The sequence below is a fragment of the Triturus cristatus genome, chromosome 2_1 (genome assembly GCF_964204655.1).
Source record: "Triturus cristatus chromosome 2_1, aTriCri1.1, whole genome shotgun sequence".
Taxonomy (NCBI): Eukaryota; Metazoa; Chordata; class Amphibia; order Caudata; family Salamandridae; genus Triturus; species Triturus cristatus.
Genome location: NC_140581.1, coordinates 1175946491 through 1175972800, shown reverse-complemented (window position 1 = coordinate 1175972800; position 26310 = coordinate 1175946491). Strand labels below are relative to the sequence as shown.

Below are 26310 nucleotides of genomic sequence, written 5' to 3'. Positions count from 1 at the left end.
GTTTCTAACGTCACATGGAGCACAGATAATGTATGGAGAGTTAGTTCACAACCTTTTGACTGCATTAACATATCCAAAGAAGATTGCTATAGTTAAATGTAGTGCTCATAAGAAAGTGGTTGATAAAGTTGGAGAAGGGAATGCTTTAGCAGACCGGGTGGCACGAGAGACTGCGATGCAGCCTGACTCTACTGCAATGTATGTTGTGAAGTCACAGGCAGAGAGATGGCACGATGCTAGGAGAGAAGTGTTGGAGATACAGAGGACCGCTTCCGATAAGGAACGGGAGCAATGGTCCAATGATGGAGAATTAGATGATGAAGGGTGTTGGAGAAGTAAGCAGATGGATAAATGGAAGTTACCCACTGCCTTCGTACAACCTATGGTTCAGATGGCACATGGACTAGCGCATGTCGGAGCTTCCGCAATTGTCAAATTACTCACACGAGTTTGGGAGCATCCGGAGATCGCTAGTACGGCAAAGAGGGTAGTGCAAACCTGCATGATTTGCCTGAGGTACAACCCAGGAAAGGGTACACGAACTCCGGCAGGAGGATTTGCAACACCTACTGCACCCTTTGAGGTTTTGCAGATGGATTACATTCAGCTTGAGCGCTGTAACAATCTGAAGTATGTTCTAGTAGTGGTTTGTGCCTTCAGTAAATGGGTTGAGGCATACCCTACGAAAGACAATACTGCAATGACTACAGCCAAGATGCTATTGAAGGAGTTCTTCCCTCGATATGGTGTTTGTAGATTTTTGTGGAGTGATAACGGACCTCATTTTATAGCAGACGTTATCAAGTATGTCCTGAAAGGCCTAGGAATTACTCAGAAGTTTCATGCAGTATTTCACCCTCAGTCTGCGGGATTGGTTGAGAAATATAACGGTACTTTGAAGCTTAAGATCGCGAAGATCCAAGCTTCGACTTTTTTGACTTGGCCAGATGCTTTACCGCTGGCATTATTGTCAATTAGATCGATACCGCATTCTCGGACCGGTCTCACACCTTACGAGATCGTGTTCGGACGGCCAATGAATATTTGGGGTCCACCAAAACCGAAGTCAGTGTATGATGTACCTTGTGTAATGATGAATGATTATCTGGCACAGTTAACGGATAATTTGGTTTCTATTCATCAACAGGTTCGAGAGGCGCTCCCTGATCGGTCCACAGGTGAAGGTCATAATCTCCGACCTGGCGACCAGGTTATGATTAAAGTATTCGAAAGGACGAACAGTCTGGAGCCGAGATGGGTTGGTCCTGAGCAAGTCCTGCTTGCAACGAGGACAGCTGTGCGAGTTTCCAATCGGAAGAACTGGATTCATTCTTTGCACTGTCGTAAAGTGCCGCATGGATTGGTGGAGCCTGCCGTGTTGACCGACCATCGAGAAATCCTGACTGCGGAGAAAAGGCCGTGCTGTGGAACCGAACGACACTGAGGAGCTCTTCCCGGACCAAGTGATTCCTGGAGGAAGAAGACATCACCTCAGACCGAGGAAGTGATTTTTGTATCCAAAGACGTTGTCAGAACGGCCCTTAGGTTAGTGAAACGGAGAGCCAATGAGGCAAGGGGGAGGGGGGGGGGGGGGATCAGGCCTGCATTAGTGTAGTGACACCCGTCTTGGCCCGCTGGTGAAGAAATCAACGGCTGCCTAAGGGGAAGAGTTCTGACAACCTTTTAGTTTCAGGAAGATATTGATTTTTTACTACAAGATGGAGAAGAAGAAGATTCTTTGTGCGACAAGCTTTATTATTATTGTGGCTATTGTTGGTATAACCACATGGTTTGTTGAGGATGTGACTCCTGCCCGTGAGTTGCTTGTTTTGACCACTCCAGTGCCTGAGGAGCACTACTTTTATACCCTTCCGTATCAAGAATTGAAGCATCGTCAGTCTTATTTGAATAATACTTTCATCCAGATGTTGCATCATACCCATGTTGCTACAAATGCTACGAACTGTTGGATATGTGGTATGATGCCAGCTCATCAGAAGAAAGGAGGAACGCCGTTCATACCTCTTCCTTTCTCTCATAATAGCTCTTGTAGAGCATGGTACACTTTGCTTTTTGCCACACGGAAACCTACAGTGGGACGATTACTTTTCAGACTTAATAGGGAATGTCATCAGGAAAAAGAAGGCTATCCACAAGCAAATGGGACAATATGGGAGTGGGAAGAATATCGACCAGACAATGAATCGATCCCCTACATTTTCACGAACACCAGAGACACTGCTGGGAATGAGGAATTTGTGATTCAAGTGGCACAAGCTCAAGCGGATCTGTGTGTTCAGAGTGTGGGTTATATTCCTGTTGGTGTTAGCGACTGTATTATTGTTCTAAACATCGACGGATGAAATAATAGTACTTTCTTAGCCTCCCATAATACATTGTATGTGGGAATAAGGGTTACTATCGTTTGCCAGCCGGCTGGTGCGGAGTATGTTATGTAGCGTTCTTATTACCTCCTGTATTCTTAGCACCTGCATCTTAACATAAGGATTTGAAGTTGTTGAATAATGTGACTGTAAATAGGTATAAACGTACTTTATCCATTGATGATGTTGATCAAACTGATACTAGCTTACAGCAGTATTTGGATTTTAACTTGGGATTGTTTTTCTTTGTTGGAGCTGCCCTAAATAGTAGGAAGGTTCGAAGATTAACAAGAGTTGTAGAGGCTGTGACGAATCAAACCGCTGCTGCTCTTGGGAATCTTACGGAAGAATTACAAATTACTAGAATCGTTGCATTACAAAATCGTATGGTATTAGATGTTATGTTAGCTGACAGAGGTGGAGCATGTAAAATTATCGGAAGTGGTTGTTGTGTGTTTATTCCTGACCATACGCCATCAGTTTACAATGCTATTAATAAATTGCATAAAATCGCAGCTGAGATTCATACAGAAAATGGCACTTGGACCTTTTCTGGATGGTTTTGGGCATTGATCACTACGTGGGGATGGAAGGTTTTAACTGGTCTCTGTATTATTATAGCAGTTCTGTTTTCCTGCTGCATCTGTGTTCAGTGTGGCCCTGTACTCTGTTCTCTATGTGTGTCATTCTGTATACCTGATAAGAAAGCTATTGCCAATGTCACCTATCAGAAACGTTTAACCAAAGAGGTGGAAGAGATGATGAAAATTGACATATATGATGATTATCCTAATACGCCGAATGTCTTCAGTAAATGCTGAAAGGGTCGTCTGTTGAAAACTAAAACGGCGATATGATTAAGCATTCACTAAAGACATGACTTCTCTAAGTTAAAACATGTTTTCTGTCTTATGTTGACTAATGTCCGGACTCCATTTTGTATTGTCATGTCTCCACGTGCTTTGCACGAGAAGAGTCCTATCTTTTTGCTAGTTGCTCTTGTAATCTGCCCAGTAACAGTCTATAAATAGCTCCTTTGTCCGTCTGGCGCATGCCCAGACTTGACCACATCTGTTATCAGTTAGTCCTTGCTTGACCATGTTTTCGCGGGCTCAGGAAACTGTTAGCTCCGCCCACGTATTGATTCTGTATCGAAAATGTCCATAAATGGTAATGAACTTTGCTCTATGTTGTATCCACCCACTTATGAGCCCCTCTGTTGTGTATAAAAAGGGACCATGTAGGCAAGTTCTTTGTGCTACTCTATGCAATACTGAGAAGTGTTGTGTAGGTTGTAGGACCACCCTTAAGGGTTAATAAACTTTGTCTTTGTATTTGCAGCTTCCGTGCCAACTTCCTTCTAGCTTTTGTTACAGGAGAGCGAACCCTTGTACTCTACGGGCCTAGCTGGGGCCTGTATTCATCAGGAGGGGGGAGCTGGGCCTTAGATCAGCCCGTTGTGGGTTATTGATCCCCGCCCGCCCCATCGGCCTATGGTCATTACCCAGGTTGCGAATGCTAGCTGCGGCTGGAAGAAGTTTTGCAATAGAAGTAAAATGGGATTATTTGGCTGTAAATTCTGTTGGAATTGATGGGGTGATAGGTGGCCAATAGGGGTCAACTCCAAATGTTTACTGGTTACGTCACTCACTCTTCCTCCTCTAAATCTCCTTTCTGCTTCCTAGGGCCTCCCTGGTATACAAAGATGCCCTGGTGCAACGGTTCAACTCTATTCTCTATTTGGCAGCTGGGACTTGGATGTAGAAGCTCAGTGTGGTAGTCAATCAATTGAGTCTAGAGGGCTGTATCTATTTTCAACAGGGATGTTATAAAATAGTGGTCTAGGGGGTCCTGGTTCTGCCTGAGGGGTGGCCTATTCGGATTCCTCATCCCCCTGTCAGTACCTAGTCTTCCCACGTTATGTGAGTTTGTCCCTGGGGGGAAAAGTATCCCAGTGGGAGGGACACTATACCTCCATTCTCTCTCTGGCAGCCACAATTTAAGAGGATTTGCACAATCCGTGGATCTCTAAAATGTATCACTATACAATCCCCAGGAACATATTTTGATCTCAAGCCCACCCAGCTTACCCTACGTGTAAAGATGATTTTGTTTGTGTCTTTGTGGGATAATTGCCTATGTTTGGCCAGCCAGAAAATACATTTGTTTTTTAGTTCAAAATGAGACTCCCTACTCCCCTTCTTCAATTCTGGTACTACTGATAACACAACAACATATGGGGTTGAGGCTGGGGAGAGATTGAAACATGGGAGGGCAGTCCCTAGTTCAGGGGCTTCTTCAGAGGGTGCTAACCTTTCCCTGACCCCTAAGGTTCCCTTGGGGGGTTCCCCTGGAGATAGTTTCTTTGATCAGGTCTCTGGGGCAGTGGAATTCTCTGGCAGAGATCTGCCGCCTCCTGATTGATTAAGTTAGGCCTATTGGGACTAATCTGGGTATTAGAGGCTGGAGAGACTTGCTTGGTGGAATGGGGTGCTATTTGTAGGACGAGAGATTTAGTTGTCTCCACCCCCTTAAGAACTGACTCTGCCTTACCCACCCAACGATCAACCAATAGTGTCAATTTGTCCACCCGGTCCGTTAAAATATTGAGTTCATCCTTTACAATGGACCTGAATTGTGTTTGGCGGTCCATCACCAGATTAGCCACCTAGGGTGGTTGCTTGAGGTTGACCTGCGGTACATACCCTGGACCAACTGCCACTATATTACTGTTCATTACTTTGTTTGCTATTTGCTTTTCTTGCTTTGGACCTGAGGTAGTAGCAGTTTTGTGTTTCCCTTTTTTTTGCCGGCACTCTCCGAGGGCCTCTCAGTGTTGTATACTGCGCAGACCTTTGCGCGTGTCCTTGGGAGTTCTGGTGATATGTCCAGCGCTGGCGGTAAAGGCGAGGAGGGACTACCAGAATCTTGGGTAATAGTGCATGGGGCTATGACTAGGGTTATTGAAAGACGCCTTTCCGTCCGATCGATTTCCGTAGCAACAAATCCAATTGCCCTTTGTAGCATTTTGTCTATTGAGGTTGGTTGTAAAGAAGGTACTGATTGAAGGGCGGCTATAGGTCTTGTTTTACCCATAGCTGCTAGTGGCAATGGCTCAGAGTTTATTAAAGAATAAAAGGGAGTTGGGCTAAAAACTGCTTCCAAATGGGTCATGTTAAGAAGTTGCCCAGAGAGTAATTTATTTGTTTGTTTGAATTGAAACTATAACTGGTAGGAGGGGTGCTGGCCACAGATAAAAAGATACGTCCTATGTCTTCTAAGGGTGGCAAACACTCATCAACCGGAGATAGCACTGACCATGGGTGAACGGTCCGTTATGGTCGATAGCCAAGGGAAGTTCGCTATCAGAACCAAGAGGGGTGTCCCAGCCCAGTCTAATCCGGGCTCTGACAGGCGCGGGCTTTGCCTGGGCACGCCTGCTCGCTTCCCGCGCTGCGGGAGCCCAAACCAACTCTTAAGCTCCTCCTGGCATGAAAACAAACGCGTTGGCGCCTCCCCGTGCTAATCACTCTGGGGGATGTGGCCCCTGCTGGCGCTGATTTCCGCCAGCCTCCATCAGCCAACATGGGCTTCCGCAGCGCGGGAGCCCAAATCCACTCTTAGACGCCTCCTAGCGCGAAAACAAATGTGCTGGCGCCTCCCAGCACTGATCCCTCTGGGGGATGTAATCCCCTGCTGGTGGCTGGCAGAAATCAGCGACACGGGCAAATATGTAGAAAATGTGCTATGTTATTGCACTGGTACATCCAAAGTTAATTTGGGGATTAGCAGAGAGGCATTCTATCAGAGAATGTAATAAACAACAAAACGGTATACTTGAGCTGAGAAGCCGCAGACAGAAAATCAAACTGTTTAGGTCTGACTACAAAATGTGTTAAACTAGCCCAATAATTAAACTACTCCATTTAAAATATATCTTGCAGCAGGAAACTCACTAATAAACCTCAACTAAATGTGTAGCCTCAGCCAAAAGAGCAGAGGTAGTAATTCCACCACCAAAAAAGCTTTGTTATCCAGAAAGAATTTACAAAAAAAGCTCCAGAGAGCATTTTTGAGGGGTGAACCGAAATATAGAGTAACGTTGTTGCGTGTAAGCTACAAACTCACAAGCAATTTCTGATAGCCACCCTCAACCATCCAAAGGATTCGCGTTAGGCAGAATTGTACTAGTAGGGGGATTTCAAGTTAGTTTGGGAATTTAATCTAGGCTAAACTAAACATGAGGATATTGGATCTAGTGCCAATAGTAAGGCAGTGAAAGGCAGGATAGTCAACCAAGTATTGGGAGACTAAAGATAAAGACTCTAGTTTTTTTCAAACATTTTTTTTTTTTTTTTTTTTACATACGGCACGCAAACAAGGATTTATTATACACTTTTGTCTCAAACTGCACTAGAACACGCGAGGCACTTCGACATTGGTAGCATACCAGTCTCTTATTAAGTCCCTGTGATGGTCACGCTTTTACGAGCTGAGAGGTCAATGATGACTTTTGAGAGAAGTTTAACAAAATTCACAAATATCCAGTCTTTTAGGGGAAATTCGTGTAGAAATCAAATGAATTCTGAAGATAATGGGGTGATCAGAGGATAGGAGGGTGTGGTGCAGCGGACAAGGTGGCTGACTCTGGAGCACGAAGCAAACGGTTGGCCGGCAGCAGCTCAGCCCAGCACCCTGTGACTCAGGGTAATAGCTTGCTTAATCTCCACGACGGGCCTTAGCGCCTTGAGACCCTTAGGGGTGATTAGTTCGCCCTTTACAATTACTGGGTTATCAAAGGCAAACATGTGCAACTCTTTCCCAAATCAAGAAGCAAAATGACTTATTTTGCATGCCCTTCAGAAAGAACTTTGGGGCCACAGGAGGAAATACAAGGGCAAGTGATGCACTTGTGAGCGTCGGGTCAGAAACTATATTATAATGAGCAAGAAGAGGCAGCCATGGAAGAGGAGTATTTAAGAAAAGAAAATAGTCGTAACCTGACACCATTTCAGATTGAGGAGGTGGACTAACCCCATGGATACCGAAAAAGCCCATAGGTTCACTACAAATAGCTAAATGCCCTACATCAGCCTTGCCCATAAAAAGCAGCGAAAGATCATTGTAAGGTTATTTGGAGACTGTGGTAAATCCTCATCAGATTTATGAAACATTGTAATCTGTAGGAGACAAATACAATGGCAGAAACTGACATCACACTGACTGAAATGAGATAAGGTTTCAAGAGACAAAATCTTAAAGGCTAATACACTTTTGAATAAAACTGCTGAAATATTTACTAATGAGTAAACAGCCACGGCTCCTAAAAATGTTACTAAATGATTGCTGGTCAACCAGGACTTATTTTAAACAAAGAGACCCATGAAAACATTAGGCAACTTCATTGTAAAATGCTGGTGCCTGTAAATGTCCAAAAGCTTACCGGTAGGTTAGTAATTTCAAAACAAAATAAGAAAGAAAACTCAAACGGCCCCAACTTTATAGGACGAATTCATGAAAATCATGCCTCCAACACAACAAACCGGTTTGCAGCTCAAAGGACTTAAATGCTCACTGATTTCAGCAGTGATCTGCAGACAGCGAATTTGAATCCCAACAGGGCCAACTCAGTCTTCCATCCTTCAAGGGTCTGGGCGTGGAGTACCATTAATTTGGGAAATAGTAACACCTGTTATTTTACAATATGTACAAACTGTAGACATGTGGTATAAAGTGCTTTATAACATACACGGTATTACTAGTATCACAACTACAAAATACATTGAGTCAGGAGAAAGCACCTCAAAAGAAGCCGAAAACTTGCTTGGATTACAGTTTAGAAAGTTGATCGGAAAAATAAAGGCAAGCATTTTGTTAACGATATACTCATATCCATTGAGTCCCAGACAGGTTAATGCTGGTTTTTGAACAACTATGTGAAAGAAAGTGAATGACATACATACAAACAAATCTCCTTCGGAAATTAATCTAAAACGATAATGCAAGAGCGCTTACAGCCTTTGAAACATTTGTAACAATACAGGGATTCAAAGAGGGTCAACTCCTCTCAATACTTGCTGACAGATGTATTGAATATGCTTACTGGAAAGAATGAAAGCAGTATATTAGTAGAACTGATATAAGGTAAGAGGAAGACTTCTGGAAAGATTTAAGCTGCAACTTGTGGTCCACCCAGCATAGGCTTGCCTAACTGGCTTTAACTCCAGGTAAAGAAGATATCTTCAAACAAATCTGACCTATAGAGGCACATATCTGGAGCCAAAGAGGATCCGATACATGTATGTTGGTCCTGTTTCAAAACTAAGATTTCCAGGAAGACGTTCTGTGTGCAAGAATATAAATATTTGGTTATACCATAAGTTAAATACAAGAGGTGGCCATACTGGGCTGATAACTAGAAACCTGCTCAATACTAGGCCTGAATGCGGGGCACCCAGGTTCTGTGGGGCACTGGGTCACCCCATTATACTAGATGGATAAATACTAGGCCTGGGCAGAGCTCCGCATAGAAACAAAACTCTGTAGAGTTGTGCAAGTGGCGTACTGCAGGGCGAACAGCCATTCATGCTGATCTTCCTGCCACTCGAGTAGAAATTCAACCCGAGCTGCAGCTCTCACTGGCCAATTTACTGTTGGCGAGAGAGGAAAAAACTCTGCTGCACTAAGTGCAGCAGAGTTTTCTGCACTCCATGAACTTGGCGGAGCGCGGAAAACTCTATGAACTGAGTTCACCTCCCAGGTCTACTAAATACCCCAATTCATGGTATCGCTAACTGCTGGTTAAATTACACTATCAAAATTGTACCCGAGGTAGAATGAAGGCCCTAGGTGTAACTACATGCTTTACCATACCATTTTCACATAAAAATTTAACTAAAAGAAATAAATTAAACCCATCCGGCTTGATAGTCTAGTGTACAAAAAATGATGTGCGAATCGGAGTAGGAGGATAATTTATCTACAGGGACAAGAATAACATTGACTTAAAAACTCAATTGTTTATTCGCTTTCATCTACATCTAGTTAAATGCACGCACTTTTATGGAAGCCCTTTTCACTCAGTTATTCGCCCTCAATACAGGTATTACTGTAGACTATAACTCTCTAGATAACATCTTACAACATGGTGGCTATGAGTGCATGGTCCATTTTGTGTGGTTTATTCTACTTTGGTTATGAAAGACCAACTTAACAAACGTATATTAATTATTTTACAGGTGTAAAGCTAGATCTCGTTTTTTTCATTCACACAAGTGGATATTACATATAGCCAAAAGATATTACAACTTAACTCACCAAATTTGGACAAGATTTCTTGCTGTTCATCACGGCCAGAGAAAAGAATCTTTGGATTTAACCCCTTTGTGTTGATGTTCTCCCACGGTAGACTATCACTGTTGAGTCTGTCACGAGGCTCCACTTCCACTTCAAGATTTACTTGAAACAAGTCCGGATACTTTTCTTGAATGTCACATGCATCCAGATCATACCTAGAACACAAAGGTAAATAAGAAGCAATTCAAGATAAACCATTAGTGTAAATATATTTGTCTAAAAATAAACATTACCTTTAGGCCCTCTTCATCAGATCTATGCTTACATATTAGCATGTTCATCATTGAAGACTTACATCCTTGCTTGGGATGAAATGTAAAGAACAATCTTTTTTAAGCTCCGAACCCCTTTTTACAAGTTTGTTGTAACTATGCTTAAAACTGTTCATAATCTTAAACAGCCTGCTATTAAATAGAGTCCTGTTGTTTGAGGCTGTGGTGGGTAAGAATGAATAATAATATTTAATATCATGGACACTACCTAAATTGTCTCTTGGGTCTCAATAGTAGACCTAAAAAGCAATGAACAGATGTGGTGTCCCTGTGCACTAGTTGGAAAATCCCTTGGACTCAGCATTCAGAGGCTGCAACTGAATTTGTCCAATTGTTTTCTAAATGAAAAGAAAATGCTAAAGAAACTGGCAATGATGACACGCAAAGTTTTATTTTCTTCTCACTCTAGGTGCTCACATCTTTTCCTTGTGATTAAAGCATTACACCTCTGAACTCTAGTTATTATTAAGTGTGAAGTTAGGAATGTTCTACTAGATTTCTGGTTGTGAACAGAACCACAAACTGCATGTAGAGTATTTTGTTTAAGCACACTCTAGGGTCTACAGCATGCATTAACTTTATATCCATTATTGGGTTAAAAAGGGACAATGTAGAGACCACGCTGAGGACAGTGCCTTAATTGGCCTAGACTTGGCTGCAAGCCTTGAAAATGTAGACGTATCTCTAGGTTATGGAATAGTAACTGCTTACGAACAAGTTACTTACCTTCGGTAACACTTTTTTCTGGTGGATTCAGTATCTGCATGTGGATTTGTGACCTTTTGAATTACCCCATGAGCAGCATTCAACGTAAACTTTTCTCTGTAGCTCTCCCACGAGGACGTTACAATGACACAGCTCTGCACGCGACTCAGCGTGACATCATTGGAGCCATAAGACCACCTCATCGGCGTGCTGATGTCAGTTCCGCCCATTTTTTCTGTTCCTTCGAGGCGAACGGGTGAACCGACAACATTTTCACAAGTATACATAGTATACAAAACCAATTACATCTGGAAATTCTAAAATATAGACATTTCCTAGTAACAAGTATCCCATTATTCCAATAATAAAATACATAAATTACATGTCAATCATTTTTAGTATAAACAGGCAGGCAACAGGAGGCGGGTGGGTCAGTGAGGAATCGACAGGCAGATACTGTATGCATCATAAAAAGCGTTACTGAGGGTAACTTGTTATTATGATGGATACATCTGCCTGTGGATTCCTCACCTACTGAATTGAATCCCCAAGCAGTCCCACTCCTGGCAGAGGGTGCCTGCCTACCTATACCAATAAATCCTGCAGCACAAAACGTTCAAAATGGCCGTCCCTCCTCACCTCCTAGTCTAAGCAATAATGCTTAGCAAAAGTGTGGCAGGATGCCCAAGTCGCAGCCTTGCAGAGGTCTACAAGAGGGACGTTTCTAGCTAACCTCTCTCTGGTGGAATGAGCTCGAAAACCTTCCGGAGTCTCCTTCTTGGCCAAGGCGTAGCAGTTCTTGATACAGAGGATAATCCACCTGGACACCATTCTTTTGTGGACTGCCTTGCCCTTCACCTTGCTCACATAGCCGATGAAAAGTTGGTCATCTAACCTGAAGTCCTTTATCCTGTCCAGGCAGAATCTTACCGCCCTCTTGGGGTCCAGGCAGTGAAGTCTCTCCTCCTCCTTATAAGGGTGAGGGGGGAGGATAGAATGTGGGTAAAGTGATAGACTTCCCTAGGTGGAAGGGAGTGACCACCTTAGGCAGGCAAGCAGCTCTGCTCCTAAGAAACATCTTATCTGCATGAAATGAGGTGAGAATAAATGCTTGGAGCTAAGAGCATGCAGCTAACTCACCCTTCTAGCAAAAGTAATTGCAATCATACATATTGCCTTTAACGCTAAGAATCTCAAGGGACAACTATGCAAGGGTTCAAAGGGAGATCCCATCAAGAAAGTGAGAATCAAATTTAAATCCCACTGAGTCATGATAAAAGGAGGGGGGGAAATCTATTGGTGAGACCCTTAATGAATGTCATAACTATTTAGATTTAAATAAAGAGGGTTGGTCTGGTAAACAGACAAAAGCTGACAAGGCAGACAAGTAGCCGGTAATAGTAGCTACTGCTCAACCCTGTTGAGCCAGGGAAGGAGAGAAACTCAGAATATCAGATAAATGGGGAGAGGAGAGGATGTGACCTTATGGCTAGAGCGGTCGACCTCGAAGCTTGGGAACCGGGTTCGAGTCTCGGCAACGACGCTCAACATCCTGTGATTCTGGGCAAATCACTTAATCTACCTGTGCCTAACAAAATGAATGTGTCCTTGTGTAACGCAACTGGTGCTCATGTAAAGTGCTCTGATATCAGATATCTTCGGGTCTAGTTTGCGCTATATAAAACCCTAAAACCCTAAATTTAAATGGGCTTGCAAAGGCTATATCGATCTCTCGCCACAAAACTTAACAAACATGGCCCACCTACCAGAGTAGACCAATTTGGTGGAGTGTCTTCTGGCTGATAAAATAACGTCCACCACATCTGGTGGAAGAGAGAAAGAACTCAGGTAGCCCAATTCAATCTCCAGGCATGAAGGTGCAGGCTCTGGAGGTGGGGGGTGTAGAACCTGCCCATGCGACTGCAAGAGGTGGTCTGCCCTGGGAGGGACTCGGAGCAGGGGGTGCGATGAGAGGTAAATGAGGCCTGTGTACCACGCCCTTCATGGCCTATCTGGGGCGATCCAAATGACTTGGGCCCGGTCTTGTCAAATCTTCCTCAGAACTCAATCAAGGGTATGGGAGGAAATGCGTAAAGAAGCTGTGAGCCCCAAACTAACTGAAACGAGCCCCCACAACGCTCCCCGCATCAAATTCTGGAGACTACAGAACGACAGGCAGTGCGCATTCTTGTGAGTGGCAAACAGGTTCAACTGAGGAAACCCCCACATCCTGAAAATATGATGGAATACCTCAGAATGGAGACGCCACTCGTGATCAGCCGAGTACTGCCGACAGACTGTCCGCACGCATATTCAGCACTAGGGCCAGATGATTCACAATCATGCAAATCTGATGGTCCTGAGCCCAGCACCAGAGACTCAGAGCCAATATGACCCCACTCCTCCCTGTTTGTTGATGTACCACATCGGGGTAGTGTTGTCTGTCAGGACCTGAATCGACTGACCGCAAAGTGAGGGAAAAAAGGCCTTGAGAGCCAAACGGATAACCCACAATTCCAGAAGATTAATGTTAAACAATCTTTCCTCTGGAACCCAAAGGCCTTTGACCTCCAGATCTCCCAGATGAGCTCCCCACCATAAAGTGGAGGCATCCGTTATTACTGTGGCCACCGTTGGAGGAGGTTGAAACGGCTTCCCTTGAGGCAGGCTGTCGGAGACACTCCACAAAAACAGCTCCGCTGCAGTGTCTATGGAGATTCTGACCACCTCCTTGAAATCTCCGTTGTGCTGAAACCAATGCCTGCAGAGGCACCACTGGAGGACCATCATATGCCAGCGTGCATGGTTGACCAACAGTATGCAGGAAGCGAACAGACTGAGCAGGCGCAAGACCTTCAAGACTGGACCAACTGCTCCATTGTGAAAAAGTGGAATCATAGCCTGGATGCGACCCTTGACCCTGCTCCAGGCAGGTCGCTCCCCACGCTGCACAGCACTACCTGTTGTGCCCGTGTCCCTGTGCTCGCTGCTGCTGCTTCAGACGTGAGTTTGAGGCCCTCGTCCACCCGCAGGCTGCCACCTGTGCCTCATCCCTGGTGGCCCAGTGGTGGGCCGTAGGTTCTGTATACTCGCTCTGCCCTTTGTTTTCCTGTCTGCCTTCTGCTGCGCTTCCGCATTTTTGCTGGTTATTGTAGTCTGTGATATTCATTTTTCCCCTTATTGTACTGTTTTTGTGCCCTTCTGCCTGTTTCTCCGCCCGTTCTGCTTCCCGTTCCCGCTGCTGCGACCCCGCTCCCCGCCAGTCCGTTCGTCCCGCTCCCCGCCTCCCAGCTGCTCCTCCCTCCCACCTCCCCTTCTTATGGCGGCCGCTGGCGTGCCGAAGGCACGCCTAAGGCAAGCCCGTCTGCGCCCGTCCGCGCGTGGACCACACCCAGTGCCAGACCCCCTGGCCCACCCGACCGCCACGATGCCCAACACTGCTACGACACCAGCACCCTCCACGCACTCAACAGCGACCGATCACACACCTGCTTCCGGGCCACCCCGAAGCACACCTATGGACCCTTCTGCCGGAACTGCAGCTACACCAGCCTCCAAAGCACCGCCACGTCCATCGGTGTAGGACGCAACAGCCTCCGATGCATTCTACTCAACACTCGCTCCGCCCACAAACACGCCATCAAACTCTGGGACCTACTCGACTCCTTCCCCGTAGACGTCGCCTTCCTGACGGAGACCTGGATGAACCCCTCCCCGGCACCCGACATCGCCATAGCCATCCTGGACGGCTACAAGATCACCCGCAGGGACCACACCAACGGAACAGGAGGAGGAATCGCCATCGTCCACAGAAACACCCTCAGAATCTTGACCAGCACAGACGACACGCTTATCGCCGCCGAACACCTGCACTTCCAGATCTATACCGACCCCAACACCACCCTCATAGGAACCCTCAACTACAGACCACCAGCCCCCGGCGGCAGTTTAGCGACTCCATCGTCGACTTCATCAGCCGCCATGCCCTTGCTTCCACAGACTACATCCTCCTCGGAGACCTTAACTTCAACCTTGAGAACACCAACGACAGCAACTCCACCACCCTGCTCGACAACCTCGGACTCAAACAGCTCATCATGACTCCCACCCACTCCGCTGGACACATGCTCGACCCCATCTTCTCCGCCAGCAACCACGGCACCTTCAGCCACACCACCGAACTCCACTGGACTGACCACCGCTGCATCCACTTCACCTTCGAGAAGCCTACCACACACCACCGCACACATCAGGCCCCCCACCGCAGCTGGAGCTATGTCACCAAAGACCAGATAGCCATCACTCTCGCCCGAAACCCACCAACAGACACTACCGACACCGACTCCACTGCCCTCAACCTCAGGCAATGGATCGACAACTGCGCCAACACTCTCGCCCCTATCAAGAAACCCTCGAACAGACGCACCGACAGAAAAGCCATCTGGTTCACCACCGACCTCCAAGCATCCAAGCAGGCCTGCCGAAGGCTCGAGAAGAAGTGGCACCACGAACAAACACCGGACAGCAACACAGACTACAAGAGCGCCATCCGTAGACACCACCAATTCATCCGAACCGCCAAAAGGACCTCCTTCAAAGAGCGCATTGACAACAACGCACACAACAGCAAAGAGTTCTTCAACATCGTGAAGGAACTCTCCAACCCCAGCTCCAACTCCATCCAGCCATCACAAGACTTCTGCGACTCCCTAGCCACCTTCTTCCACCGCAAAATCGCAGACATCCACGACAGCTTCAGCAACCAGGCCCCACCCGACAGACACAGTTACCACAGACTCACCGCCCCCCAGCCACATCGACCCCCTGCTCTCCTGGACCCACGTCAACGACACCATAAAAATCATGAACACCATCCAATCCGGCTCACCATCTGACCCCTGCCTGCACCACATCTTCACCAGAGCAAGCTCCACCATCGCACCCTATCTCCGCAAGATCATCAACAGCTCTTTCGAGACCGCCACCTTCCCGGGGAGCTGGAAGCACGCCGAGATCAATGCCCTACTCAAGAAACCCAAGACAGACCCCAAGGACCTCAAGAACTTCCGGCCCATCTCCCTCCTCCCGTTCACAGCGAAAGTCATTGAGAAGATTGTCAACAGGCAACTGACCTCCTTCTTCGAAAAGAACATCATCCTGGACCCATCCCAATCTGGATTCCGCAGCAACCACAGCACCGAAACAGCCCTCATCGCCGCCACCGACGACATCAGGGCCATGCTGGACAACGGGGAACCCGCGGCCCTCAACCCCCATGGACCTCTCGGCCGCCTTCGACACCGTCTGCCACCATACCCTCCGCACACGCCTCCACAATGTAGGGATCCGCGACAAAGCACTGGACTGGACCACCTCCTTCCTCACCGGCAGAACCCAGAGTGTCCGCCTCCCCCCATTCCACTCTAAAGACACCAAGATCATCTGCGGCGTACCCCAAGGATCGTCCCTCAGCCTGACACTCTTCAATGTCTACATGGCACCGCTCGCCAACATCGTTCGATCGCACAACCTCAACATCATCTCATACGCCGACGACACCCAACTGATCCTCTCCCTCACCAAGGCCCCCACCACCGTCAAATCCAACCTCCACGAATGAATGAAGGACATCGCCGAATGGATGATGAAAAGCCGCCTGAAATTGAACTCGGACAAGACAGAGGTCCTCATCATCGGATTCACCTCCTCCGCCCGGGACGACTCATGGTGGCCGGCCGCACTGGGAGCTGACCCGATGCCCACTGACCACTCACGCAACCTGGGAGTCATCCTGGACTCCGCGTTATCAATGACCCAGCAAGTAAACGCTGTCTCCTCCTCCTGCTGCTTCAACACCCTCCGCATGCTCCGCAAGATCTACAGATGGATCCCCACCGGAACCAGAAGGACGGTCACCCAGGCCCTCGTCAGCAGCAGACTGGACTACGGCAACGCTCTCTATGCAGGAACCTCAGCCAAACTCCAGAAACGACTACAACGCATACAGAACGCCTCTGCACGCCTCATCCTCGACATCCCCCGCCACATCACAGCCCACCTGAAAGACCTGCACTGGCTCCCCATCAAGAAGAGGATCACCTTCAAGCTCCTCACCCTCGCTCACAAAGCACTCCACAACACCAGACCAGCGTACCTCAACTCACCTTCTACACCCGAACCGCCAGCTGCGCTTCGCTGACCTCGCCACCGTCCCCCGCATCCGTCGAGCAAACGCCGGCGGCAGATCGTTCTCCCACCTCGCCGCAAAAACCTGGAACACCCTCCCCATCCGCCTACGACAGACTAGCCTTCAGGAGACTCCTCAAGACCTGGCTGTTCGAGCAGTAGCAGCACCCCCCCGCAAGCCCCCCCCCCCTCCCCCCAAGCGCCATGAGACCTTCGCGGGTAAATAGTGCGCTCTACAAATGAACTGATTGATTGATTGATGTCTTGAATACTCTGCAGCGGCGGGAAGTCACGACTCACAGTAGAGTCCAGGACAGCCCTTATGAACTGGTTGCGCTGAGAGGGCACCAAGTGAGATCTGGGTACGTTTACTGAAAAACCCAAGTCGCGTTGTCAATTGCAAATGATGCAGCACCATCCCTGGCGACTTTGCTTTAAGCAGCCAGTCGTCCAGATAGGGAAAAACAGGACCTTCTGAGATGTGCTGCTACCACTGCCATCACCTTTGAGAAGACCTGAGGTGCTGAAGTACAACCGAATGGAAGGACCGCAAACTGGTAGTGTCGGGACCCCACCGTAAAACGGAGATACTTCCGATGAGACTTCAGGATGGGAATGTGAAAATACGCATCTTTCAAATTGATCGACATTATCCTGTCTTCCTGCTGCAACACCACAAAAACCTGACCTTAGGGTCAAGATATTGAAATTTTCCTGCTTCAGGAAAAAAATTCAAGATCCTGAAGTCTAGGATCAACAACCGACCGTCCTTTTTGGGAATCAGGAAGTACCAGGAGTAGCATCCCTGGCCCCTTTCCTGCTCCGGAACCACCTCGATCGCACCTTTCTACAGCAAAGATAGAACCTCTTGTTGTAGTAGCAGTAGGAGATCCTCTGAGAACCAACCCTGGTGAGGAGAAAAAGGAGGGGAGAAACTCCCAGAAGGGTAGGGCATACCCACTCTCTATGAGATCCAACACCCGGAGATCTGAAGTAACAGGCCTCCAATTTCGTAGAAAATGGGACATCCGTCATCTGATGGGACCAACATGCTCTAGGATGGAGGAGCTAGAGCCGCTTCCCTGCCGTACCAGTTGGAGGGGCAGGAGAGGAGGAGGAGGAGACTTGCTGCAGAGCTATGCCTCGCAGAATTCTACCTTTGCCTATGTATGACCTATACACAGGGTTCGCCTGTTGCTGCTGTTGTGACTGCTGCTGCTGTTTGGCACGAAAGGATGAAGTCCTGCCAAAACCGTGAAACCTGCGGTATCCAAAATTCCTGGGCTGGGACTTGAGACCCAAAGATCTTGCTGTGGCTCAGCAATCTATAAAGCCCTGTAGCCCCGAGTCCGCTTTGGCGCCAAAAGGACAAGAACTGTCTAAAGGCACGTCTAATAGGGTGGCCTGTACATCCGGTGAAAATCCAGACAACCTTAGCCAAGCGTGCCGCCTAGTTGTAACAGAGGAACCCATTACTCTGACGACAGAGTCCGCAGTATCCAGCCCTGATTGAATGACCTGATGGGCCGCAGCTTGGGTATCAGATAGTACTTCCACGAAATGGCCCTGAACATCCTCCGGAAGCTTCGGGAGTACCTTTCTCTCTGAGACCATCAGAGCATGGATATAGCTACGCAGCAGGCATGTCGCATTCGTTGCTTTCAGAACCATACTGGCCGAAGAAAATATTTCTTTGCCGATTGCTCCATCCGTTTGGATTCTCTATCTGCAGGTATGGATGGGAAAGAGCCTGCAGACTGTTTAGAGGGGCATGATGCCTGGACCACCAAACTCTCAGGAGACGGGTGTGTGGAAAGGAAAGCAGGATCTCCCGGGCCACTTTATACCTCCTCGCCACAGACCTGGACATCGCAGCGGCAGTCACTGAATTCTGCCACACCTCCAAGATTGGTTCAGTCAAAGCCTCATTAAAAGGAAGCAGAGGTTCTGAAACAGAATAAGGGGAATGAAGCACCTCCGTTAAAATGTTAAATTTATGCTCTGCAGTTGGCAAAGGGAAATCCAGCAGATCCGCCCCTTCCTAATTACTGAATGATCTGAGGAATCCTCCTGCATTGGAAAGCCTTTTAATGAGAAGAGCTCCCATTCAGGTGATGTGTCCAGTCCAGTAGCCCTGCAACTCTTGAATAGGGTCAACAATCTCCCCCGCTTCAGCCTCCTCCTGCTGCTCTTGATTTTCCTCCTCTTCCATCAGCCTTTGTGCTTCGATTCTGGGTCTCATCCATAGGACTGGCATCGGCAGTGCCAGACGCGGCGCCGTTGACTTCGGGACCGGCATTGACGGAGGCTCCAATGGAATAGCAAAAGACACTGGATGAGGTTGAGTCTGCGCCAGAGAAAAGCCAGACAGCAGGAGAAGATCCGTCCTACAGCACTCTTCCATTCAGGGACTGCACCGGCGTAAAGAAGCACGGCATCGAGAGAGGCAACCTCCCTGGAGCCATTGGCATAAAAGGTGCCTGAGAAAAGTGGGGTGGTAAACCTCCAAGGGAGTAGGTAAGTGAACCCATGGTGCCAACTGGCGCACTGGCAGGGTTAGCCGCTCTGGCAAATATGCCAAACATCACATTAAGGAAATGCGACGGATCGGGACCTGGAGCCAGAATGTCCTGGATCCGGTACCGCTGGTTCTGGAACTGCTCGAGGAGTAGTCTAATTAGCTTTGGTTGCGGCGTTGGAGACCCTGGAGCTGGGAGTGGAGTGACCGGCGGAGAAGGCGTAGTTTGCCTTGGTGCCGGTGATACTTTCAGAATGGGAGACTGGGCAGGAGTCACGTGAGGAGAAGGTGAAGGAGAGACTTCGTCCTTGCGGTGACGTCAGAGAACCGGAGACCCTGACTTGAGTGTTTCATCCTTCGATGACAGATGTGTAGATCTATGGCGCTACTTCTTTTTATGTTTCTTCGACGACTTAGAGGTATCCATAGTCGGCAACTTGGACCTGGATCGCACCCTCCTTTGGCCCCTTTTCTGCTTTTCGCCTGGGCCATAATCAGCTTGGCCTCCCTCTCCTTTAAGGCTTTGGGGCTCATGCGCCAGCATGACTAACGCCCCTTAACGTCGTGGCCCGACGAAAGGCTCCATAAACAATCTTCATGGGGGTCAGTAATCGACGTATAACCTCCACATTCCCTGTATGATTTAAAACCAGACTTCTTCTGGATAGCCATGATCGCTGCTACAATTACACAAAGTACTTGCAACAAAGAAACTCCCAGAAATGGAGCGCCCTTGAAAAAACCATTACGCTGCGAGGGCGCAAAAAAAAGGGAACTGATGTCAGCACACCGACCAGGTCTACTTATGGCTCCAATGACAACACGAGGAGTCGCGTGCAGAGCAGTTACATTGTGAGGTCCTCGTCGGCGTAAAAGAGCTATGGAGAAAAGTTTCCGTCGAATGCTGTGCATGAGGCAATTCAAAAGATGAGGAATCCACAGGCAGATGTATCAATCAGAAATGTATTAGCCCAGGTAATTGATGACCATCCGTGTCACAAGAACGTTGGTATTATTGTACTTCGACAGGGTAACAAAGAGGTCCTTTTCCCTTGTAACCCCTGATTCTCCAAGGATAGATGGTATGAGCAGTTAATAATTATTTCAGGAGCAAGTAATGGATTTAGAAAGCAGAAATAACATTACAGGTTAAGCAGAGAAAATAAACTTTTATGTTTGGAGACATTCACTATTTACACAAGGAGAATGTAGGGAAATGCAAATGAACACAAACAAAAGTTAAAGCACCTTTTTCACACAAAAATAGAGGTTGAAACACCACTAGCACTATTAATCTGTTCTTCTTACTACAAGTGCCACAGGATATATTTTAATACCCACATTCAGTTCTGCTGTATAAGGCTGACGATAAGTCTCTTTTGCATATATACATTCATACTGCTGGTCACAACCGTTTTTTTTTTTTTGGGTGTGTTCACTGGGACACAGCACTTCAATATTCAGTGGTGCATTCCTCCTTAGATGCCCTGTGTGCCTGTGCAGCAGAGCTCCCCGTAAGTACTGTTCATTGGGAAAGGTCATGTCAGATTTGATAGGTTTGATCTGTTTATTATGAAACGTTATAACAAAGCCAGAAGGCCTAACCTGCTAATTGTGATGGATTGTTATTAGGCGGTGCTAAAGACACTAGGCAGGTATTTTTTTTATATGTCATTACACAGATTACCATAGTAGGCAAGGGTTTGGGGGTTGATAATCCACATGAACAAACAGTGAGGACAAAATGACTACAACAATCTTCGGTAAGCTCTCTTAGGGGAGATAGCATTGTGCTTCAGAACTGTAATTTTATATGTGTTATAGTTACGTGAAACAACTATAACTGGTGAATTTTAGTGTTTTTGTTTCATTTAAAATGTTACGTTTAAACCAACAATTTCTCCTAGTTAGAACACCACTCTAACCTTTAGTTTAGATAGATATAGTGCCTTTGGGTGAGCTCTGTTCACCATTGGTCTGTCTGAGTCTCATTTAAACTCTGCTTTCATCCATGACAGCGTGCTGCATAGGGTAACTGTTCAGTTCACATTGGTTATTGGCTCCCTTGTCCTGTATATGATAGCATTTTTTGACCCATGTGCAGATCCACCTGAAAATGAGTGAGCTTCAGTTTCGGGCTGATTGCCCAGTACTTTAGTTTTCAATGTTTTTCTTTTATTTTTTCCATTTCATTTGTTTGCTTCTGTTCTTTTTATTTTAATGTTTATTAAGAGGATGTGTGAGCAGCTGGCTTGGAATATGGTGTACACTTATGTAAGTGGGCACCTTGCACCGATCCAGACAACCCTTATGGTGATTATAGTGGTCTTAGACAACCTTAGAAAGCTCTCTAAGTGGTAGCTGTGGAGAGCAGCCTTCAGGCTTAGTCAAGGAGGAGTGTAAAACAGCTTGTTTTACCAGAACACAATCTTATTGGTGTATGTTAAGTGAAAAAGAACCACCAAGTGTATTTATAAAAAATATGTATTTATTATAAGACATTAACGCATACAGATATCTCCTAAGTGGATACTTTTCAATAAAAACAGGTAAGTAGCACAAAATACTCAGTGGTCACCAGGGGAATATTAAACCATACACGAAAAGAGTGGTATGTGAACCACGACTCGAGTCAAGATTATGCCCAGATGACGTAGAAGTGCCGGGGACCCAAGAAACCACCCACAGTAAGTAACCAGGAGCCCCACGGAGGTCATGTGCAGTGTGGAAACATGACCGAGGGATCAATGCAAGTCAATAGGTGTGTCGCGGTTGCAATTGTAAGGAAAGGGCCCCTTCCCAGTGCACCCTGAAGAAACCCCAAAGAGGACGGAAGGTTGGAGAGCCATTCCACCTATGGATACCCTAGGAACCAGGTTACCTGAAACAGGGGAGCCGGGTGCATAGGTGTGAAGTGGCGTCGGAAACCACAGTCAAACCCAACGGAGGACTTCAGGAAGATGCCGCTGCTGGAGAAGGAGAAAGTGTCCGGTGGAATCCAAAGGTAAATTCAGGAAAAGAAGTGCCTGCAAGCAGAGGGGACAGAGTCTATGCCACTCAGAAGTGACCAGGAGGCACAGAAGACAAATGCCCACCGATGTAGAGTGCTGCAAGGGAGATGACGGTGATCTTGGAGCAGCAGCTGTGAGGACCAGGAGACACTGAGGAAGACCAGGAGCCGTTCACGAGCTGTCCCACGTCAGATGTAGAGAGATGAGGGGTCGGTGGCCGTCAGGGGAGCAACAACAAGCCTTGACAACTACAACCAACATGGAAAGCGAAGAAGGTGCATTTTCGGGACCAGCCAGGTCCAGGTGACTCACCACAAGCAGGGGAGTCAGGGCAAGACCTCAGCAATCAGGGAACCTAAAACAATTCAAAGATGACCCTTAAGAAGACCTCGAGCAGCTCACCAAAAGATACAACTTCATGGTGGAAGTGATGAGGTGAAGACGAAGATCTTGGTCACTGGAGATGCTTGAAGTTGGGGCTACTTGGAGCCAGAAGATCTTGGTGGCAGGAAGCCAACAGGCCTTTGCAATGGCAAGTCGATGCTGTGCACAGGGGTTCGGTTCCTGCGGCTCTGACTGGAGATACAGGCCTCAAACTTGGTGAGAGGACAGGGCAGGCCTCGAGGGATGTAAAGAACCACCACCTGTGTTGCTGAGCCTTTCGGAGTCTGTGGGAGCTCAGGATCAGCAGACCGGTCAGCTTAGTTGCGGTGCCTGCAGATGCAGGTAAGTGACTCCTTCACTACAAGGGAGATTCCTTCCGGTGTCTTTGATGCCCACAGGCCTTGGAAGGCTCCTGTATGGTGCACAGGCACGGACATTACAGCAGACAAGCAAGGTGAAGAGATCAAAGGTTGCAGTCTTGATGCCCAGAACGAAGTCCAGAGTGTCCAGACGGTTGAGGAAGTGCTGTTGGAAAATAATCTTGTCCCACGATGAATCTAGGGACCCAGCCTCCAGTAAGCACTTAAGTACCCTAAGGAAAGGGTTGGGACGACTCTAGGTTCCCTCCCAGGGGAGGGGTTGGACAGTGGGGAGGTTATTCCCATGTCCACTGTCCAGTTTCACGCCAGGGCGGGAGCCAATGGTTCCTGGAGCTGGTTTGAACTGGTCTATGCAAGGAGGGCACCAAGTGTGCCCTACAAGCAGACTGATGGGTGCTGGCAAGCGCTCCCACCCGGACCCAATACACTAAACTCTGTCTGGGAGGTGGTCACACCTCCCTGTGACAGGATATCTATTGTTCTGCCTTTCCCTGCTCGAGCTTGGCAGGGCAGAATCGTCTCTTAGGTCGGCAGCAGCCATGTTGAGCTGTTCAGGTCTAGAAGACTGGTACTGGGAGCACTGAGGGCTTCTCAGAGGAGTTGCATGGAATTATACCTCCCACACTGTTTACGGTGTGAGGGTATGATTCCAACATGTTTGTTACCAAACATGATAGGATTCATAACAGCCAGTTTCGAGGTGGTCACCGTGTAATGACGCGGTGCCCCTCTATTAGTTATATGGCTTTCTCACTTACAACCTGGGAGAATGGACTCCGTAGGTTGTAGGGGTGTCCTGCTCATGCAGAGGCACCCTCACACTTAGAACCAAGCTCCCTGCCTTCAGGATTACAAAGGCCCACTGTAGGGGTGACGTATATGTTTTAAGTGCAGTGACCTTAGATGTAGGTAAACCTATATCTTTCCTAAGTGGTGCTAGCACCAGCTTACACAGGCTGCAATGGAAGGCCTGTAGTTACAAATTGAGTGGTCTCCCATGGGTGGCATAATACATGCTTCAGCCCATGGGGGACCTCAGGAGTTCCTATTGTAGGAGAGTAGGGTCTGCTTTCTATGTTCACCCCCACTTTTTGCTTTTGCTTGACTGGTTTTCGACTTGGATGTGGCTGTGGGCCTGCTAATCAGACCCACAGCCCAGCTGTTCTCTCTCTAAATTCATACTATGTACTTTAGGTGCATAACCCAATTGGTAAGGATCACCTTATAGGTCCCTGTACAGTGTACCTTAGGTACCCAGGGCCTAGGTGTACCCTTGGCCTACGAGGGTCTGCAGCATGTATTATGCCACCCCTGGCTGGCCTTCCATTATGACACAACTGGCTGATCACTCAGCTGGGGCAAGGTCGTGTAATCACCCCTTGCTTAGGCATAGTATTCCTATGCCTACCTGATATATAGACACATGGTTAACCTATCAGTCACTCCTATGGCAGGCCTTAACAATCCTGAAGGCAGAGTGCCTGGTAACATGTGAGATGGTGCTCTAGCATGAGCTGAGCCTGTCTGCAGCTTTCAGAACCATGTCCTTATAGCTGTTCTATGATATCGCCTACCATATACTCTTAAAGTGCCTTATAATGCTCGCGGTTATGGCAACTATGGTTTGGCTTTATCGAAACATGTCGTGTAAGGTGTCCAACACTGTGGAATACTACCCCCACACCGTTTCTGGTGGTGAGGATAGTATTCCCCCTTTCTAGAGGGAGAAGACCTGTTAAAATCCTACTACCCGGTTAAAGTTAACCCGAGCCCCAGCATCACAAAATGGATGCTGCTGCCACAGACACAAGTCTGACTTCCTGCTGCTGGGAGTCCTTACAGCGAGGGAGGCTTGGACAATAGGTTTCCTGCCTTGGGAGGTGCTAGCACCACCCTAGACAGGACTTAGTGTATTGGGGCAGGGAGGGATGAATGAAATGAGACACTGCCTGGGGCACACAAGGTGTCCCATGCATAGTCCGGTTCAAACCGGTGCTGGGGCACTCCAGCCCCAGTCCTGGCGCGAAACTGGACAAAGGGAAGGTGGTGTAACCACCCCCCTCTCTGGTCCCACCCATAGGAGGGACCTAGAAGGTAAACCAGCCCCCCAGATTAGTATAAGAGTGGGAGCTGGGTCCTTAGGACTTTAGATTATCCTGAAAACCTGCAACTTGAACAGAAACTCTGGACCTTCCACATTCGACTACGGAAGAAGACTAAAGAATCTCCCTTGTGGCCAAGGAGTGGCCACCCTGTGCAAACAGGCACCATCAAGCGACCTGCCGTTTGCTTTGCGTAAGTTCTACGAGGAACCGACTGCAGAGCCCGACCAGAGCCTTGACTTCCAGACTTCTCAGACCCTGATCCACATCCACAGCAAAGCTGAGATCCGTGGAGGCGACGAGAGACGTGGGACCGGCTACCTGGGAAAATTGGCTACTAGCTTCCAGCGCAGCTTCTGAGACATCCTCGAAGTTGTGCTCTGGGGATTGAGAAGCCTCAACCCCGAGCACCATCTGCACCGAAGATCAGCCCTCCACACTCCACGAGTTCTGTGTGGGGCCCTTTCCTGCTCGACGCGTCTGTCCGGTTGCTTGCCCGTTGGCTAGTGCCCTCTGCGACGACGAACCTTTGACTTTCCGCTGCTGGTTTGGCTCCTCCAGACTGGCCCTTGCTTCCCTGTGAAAGAGAAGCACCTCAGGCCTTCCTGGTCTGCAACAGAAGTGAATCCTTCATCCTGCGTGGGTTGCGCTTGCCAAGGCTTGTTGAGTCCGAGATCGACATCGACGCCGCTGACAGCAAGAGCCTTCGTGGGGCAGCTCGGCTCCTGGTTCTGGTCGTCCTCGACGCCTCCTGGTACCCGTGGCTGCTGTGACAAGCTTCACCTCTTCACCTGCATCTTCACGACATCGCCTGGTTCCTTCCTGGTTCCTTCCCGGCTCCTGGCTGGTGACCTAGACTCTGTCCCCTCGGCTTGCAGGTATCCTTCTCCTTGATTCCATCCTTGGAATCCACCGGACACTCTTCACTGACTGCCTGTCAGCATTTTTCTTCAGGCATCCATAGGAGTCGACGAATCCCGACGCAAGTTCACACCTATGCACCCGCAGCCCG

The 26310-nt window shown here is 47.9% G+C and overlaps 1 protein-coding gene across 3 annotated transcripts in view; it reads right to left on the bottom strand.

Moving 5' to 3' along the window:
- The window catches only part of GAK (cyclin G associated kinase), a 1898577-nt gene that overhangs the window by 533048 nt on the left and 1339219 nt on the right, over positions 1 to 26310 (bottom strand). For all 3 annotated transcript variants that reach the window (XM_085636622.1, XM_085636624.1, XM_085636623.1), the window contains exon 19: positions 9702 to 9895. In XM_085636622.1, the coding sequence (XP_085492748.1) occupies positions 9702 to 9895 (194 nt within the window). The remainder of the gene's footprint in view (positions 1 to 9701; positions 9896 to 26310) is intronic.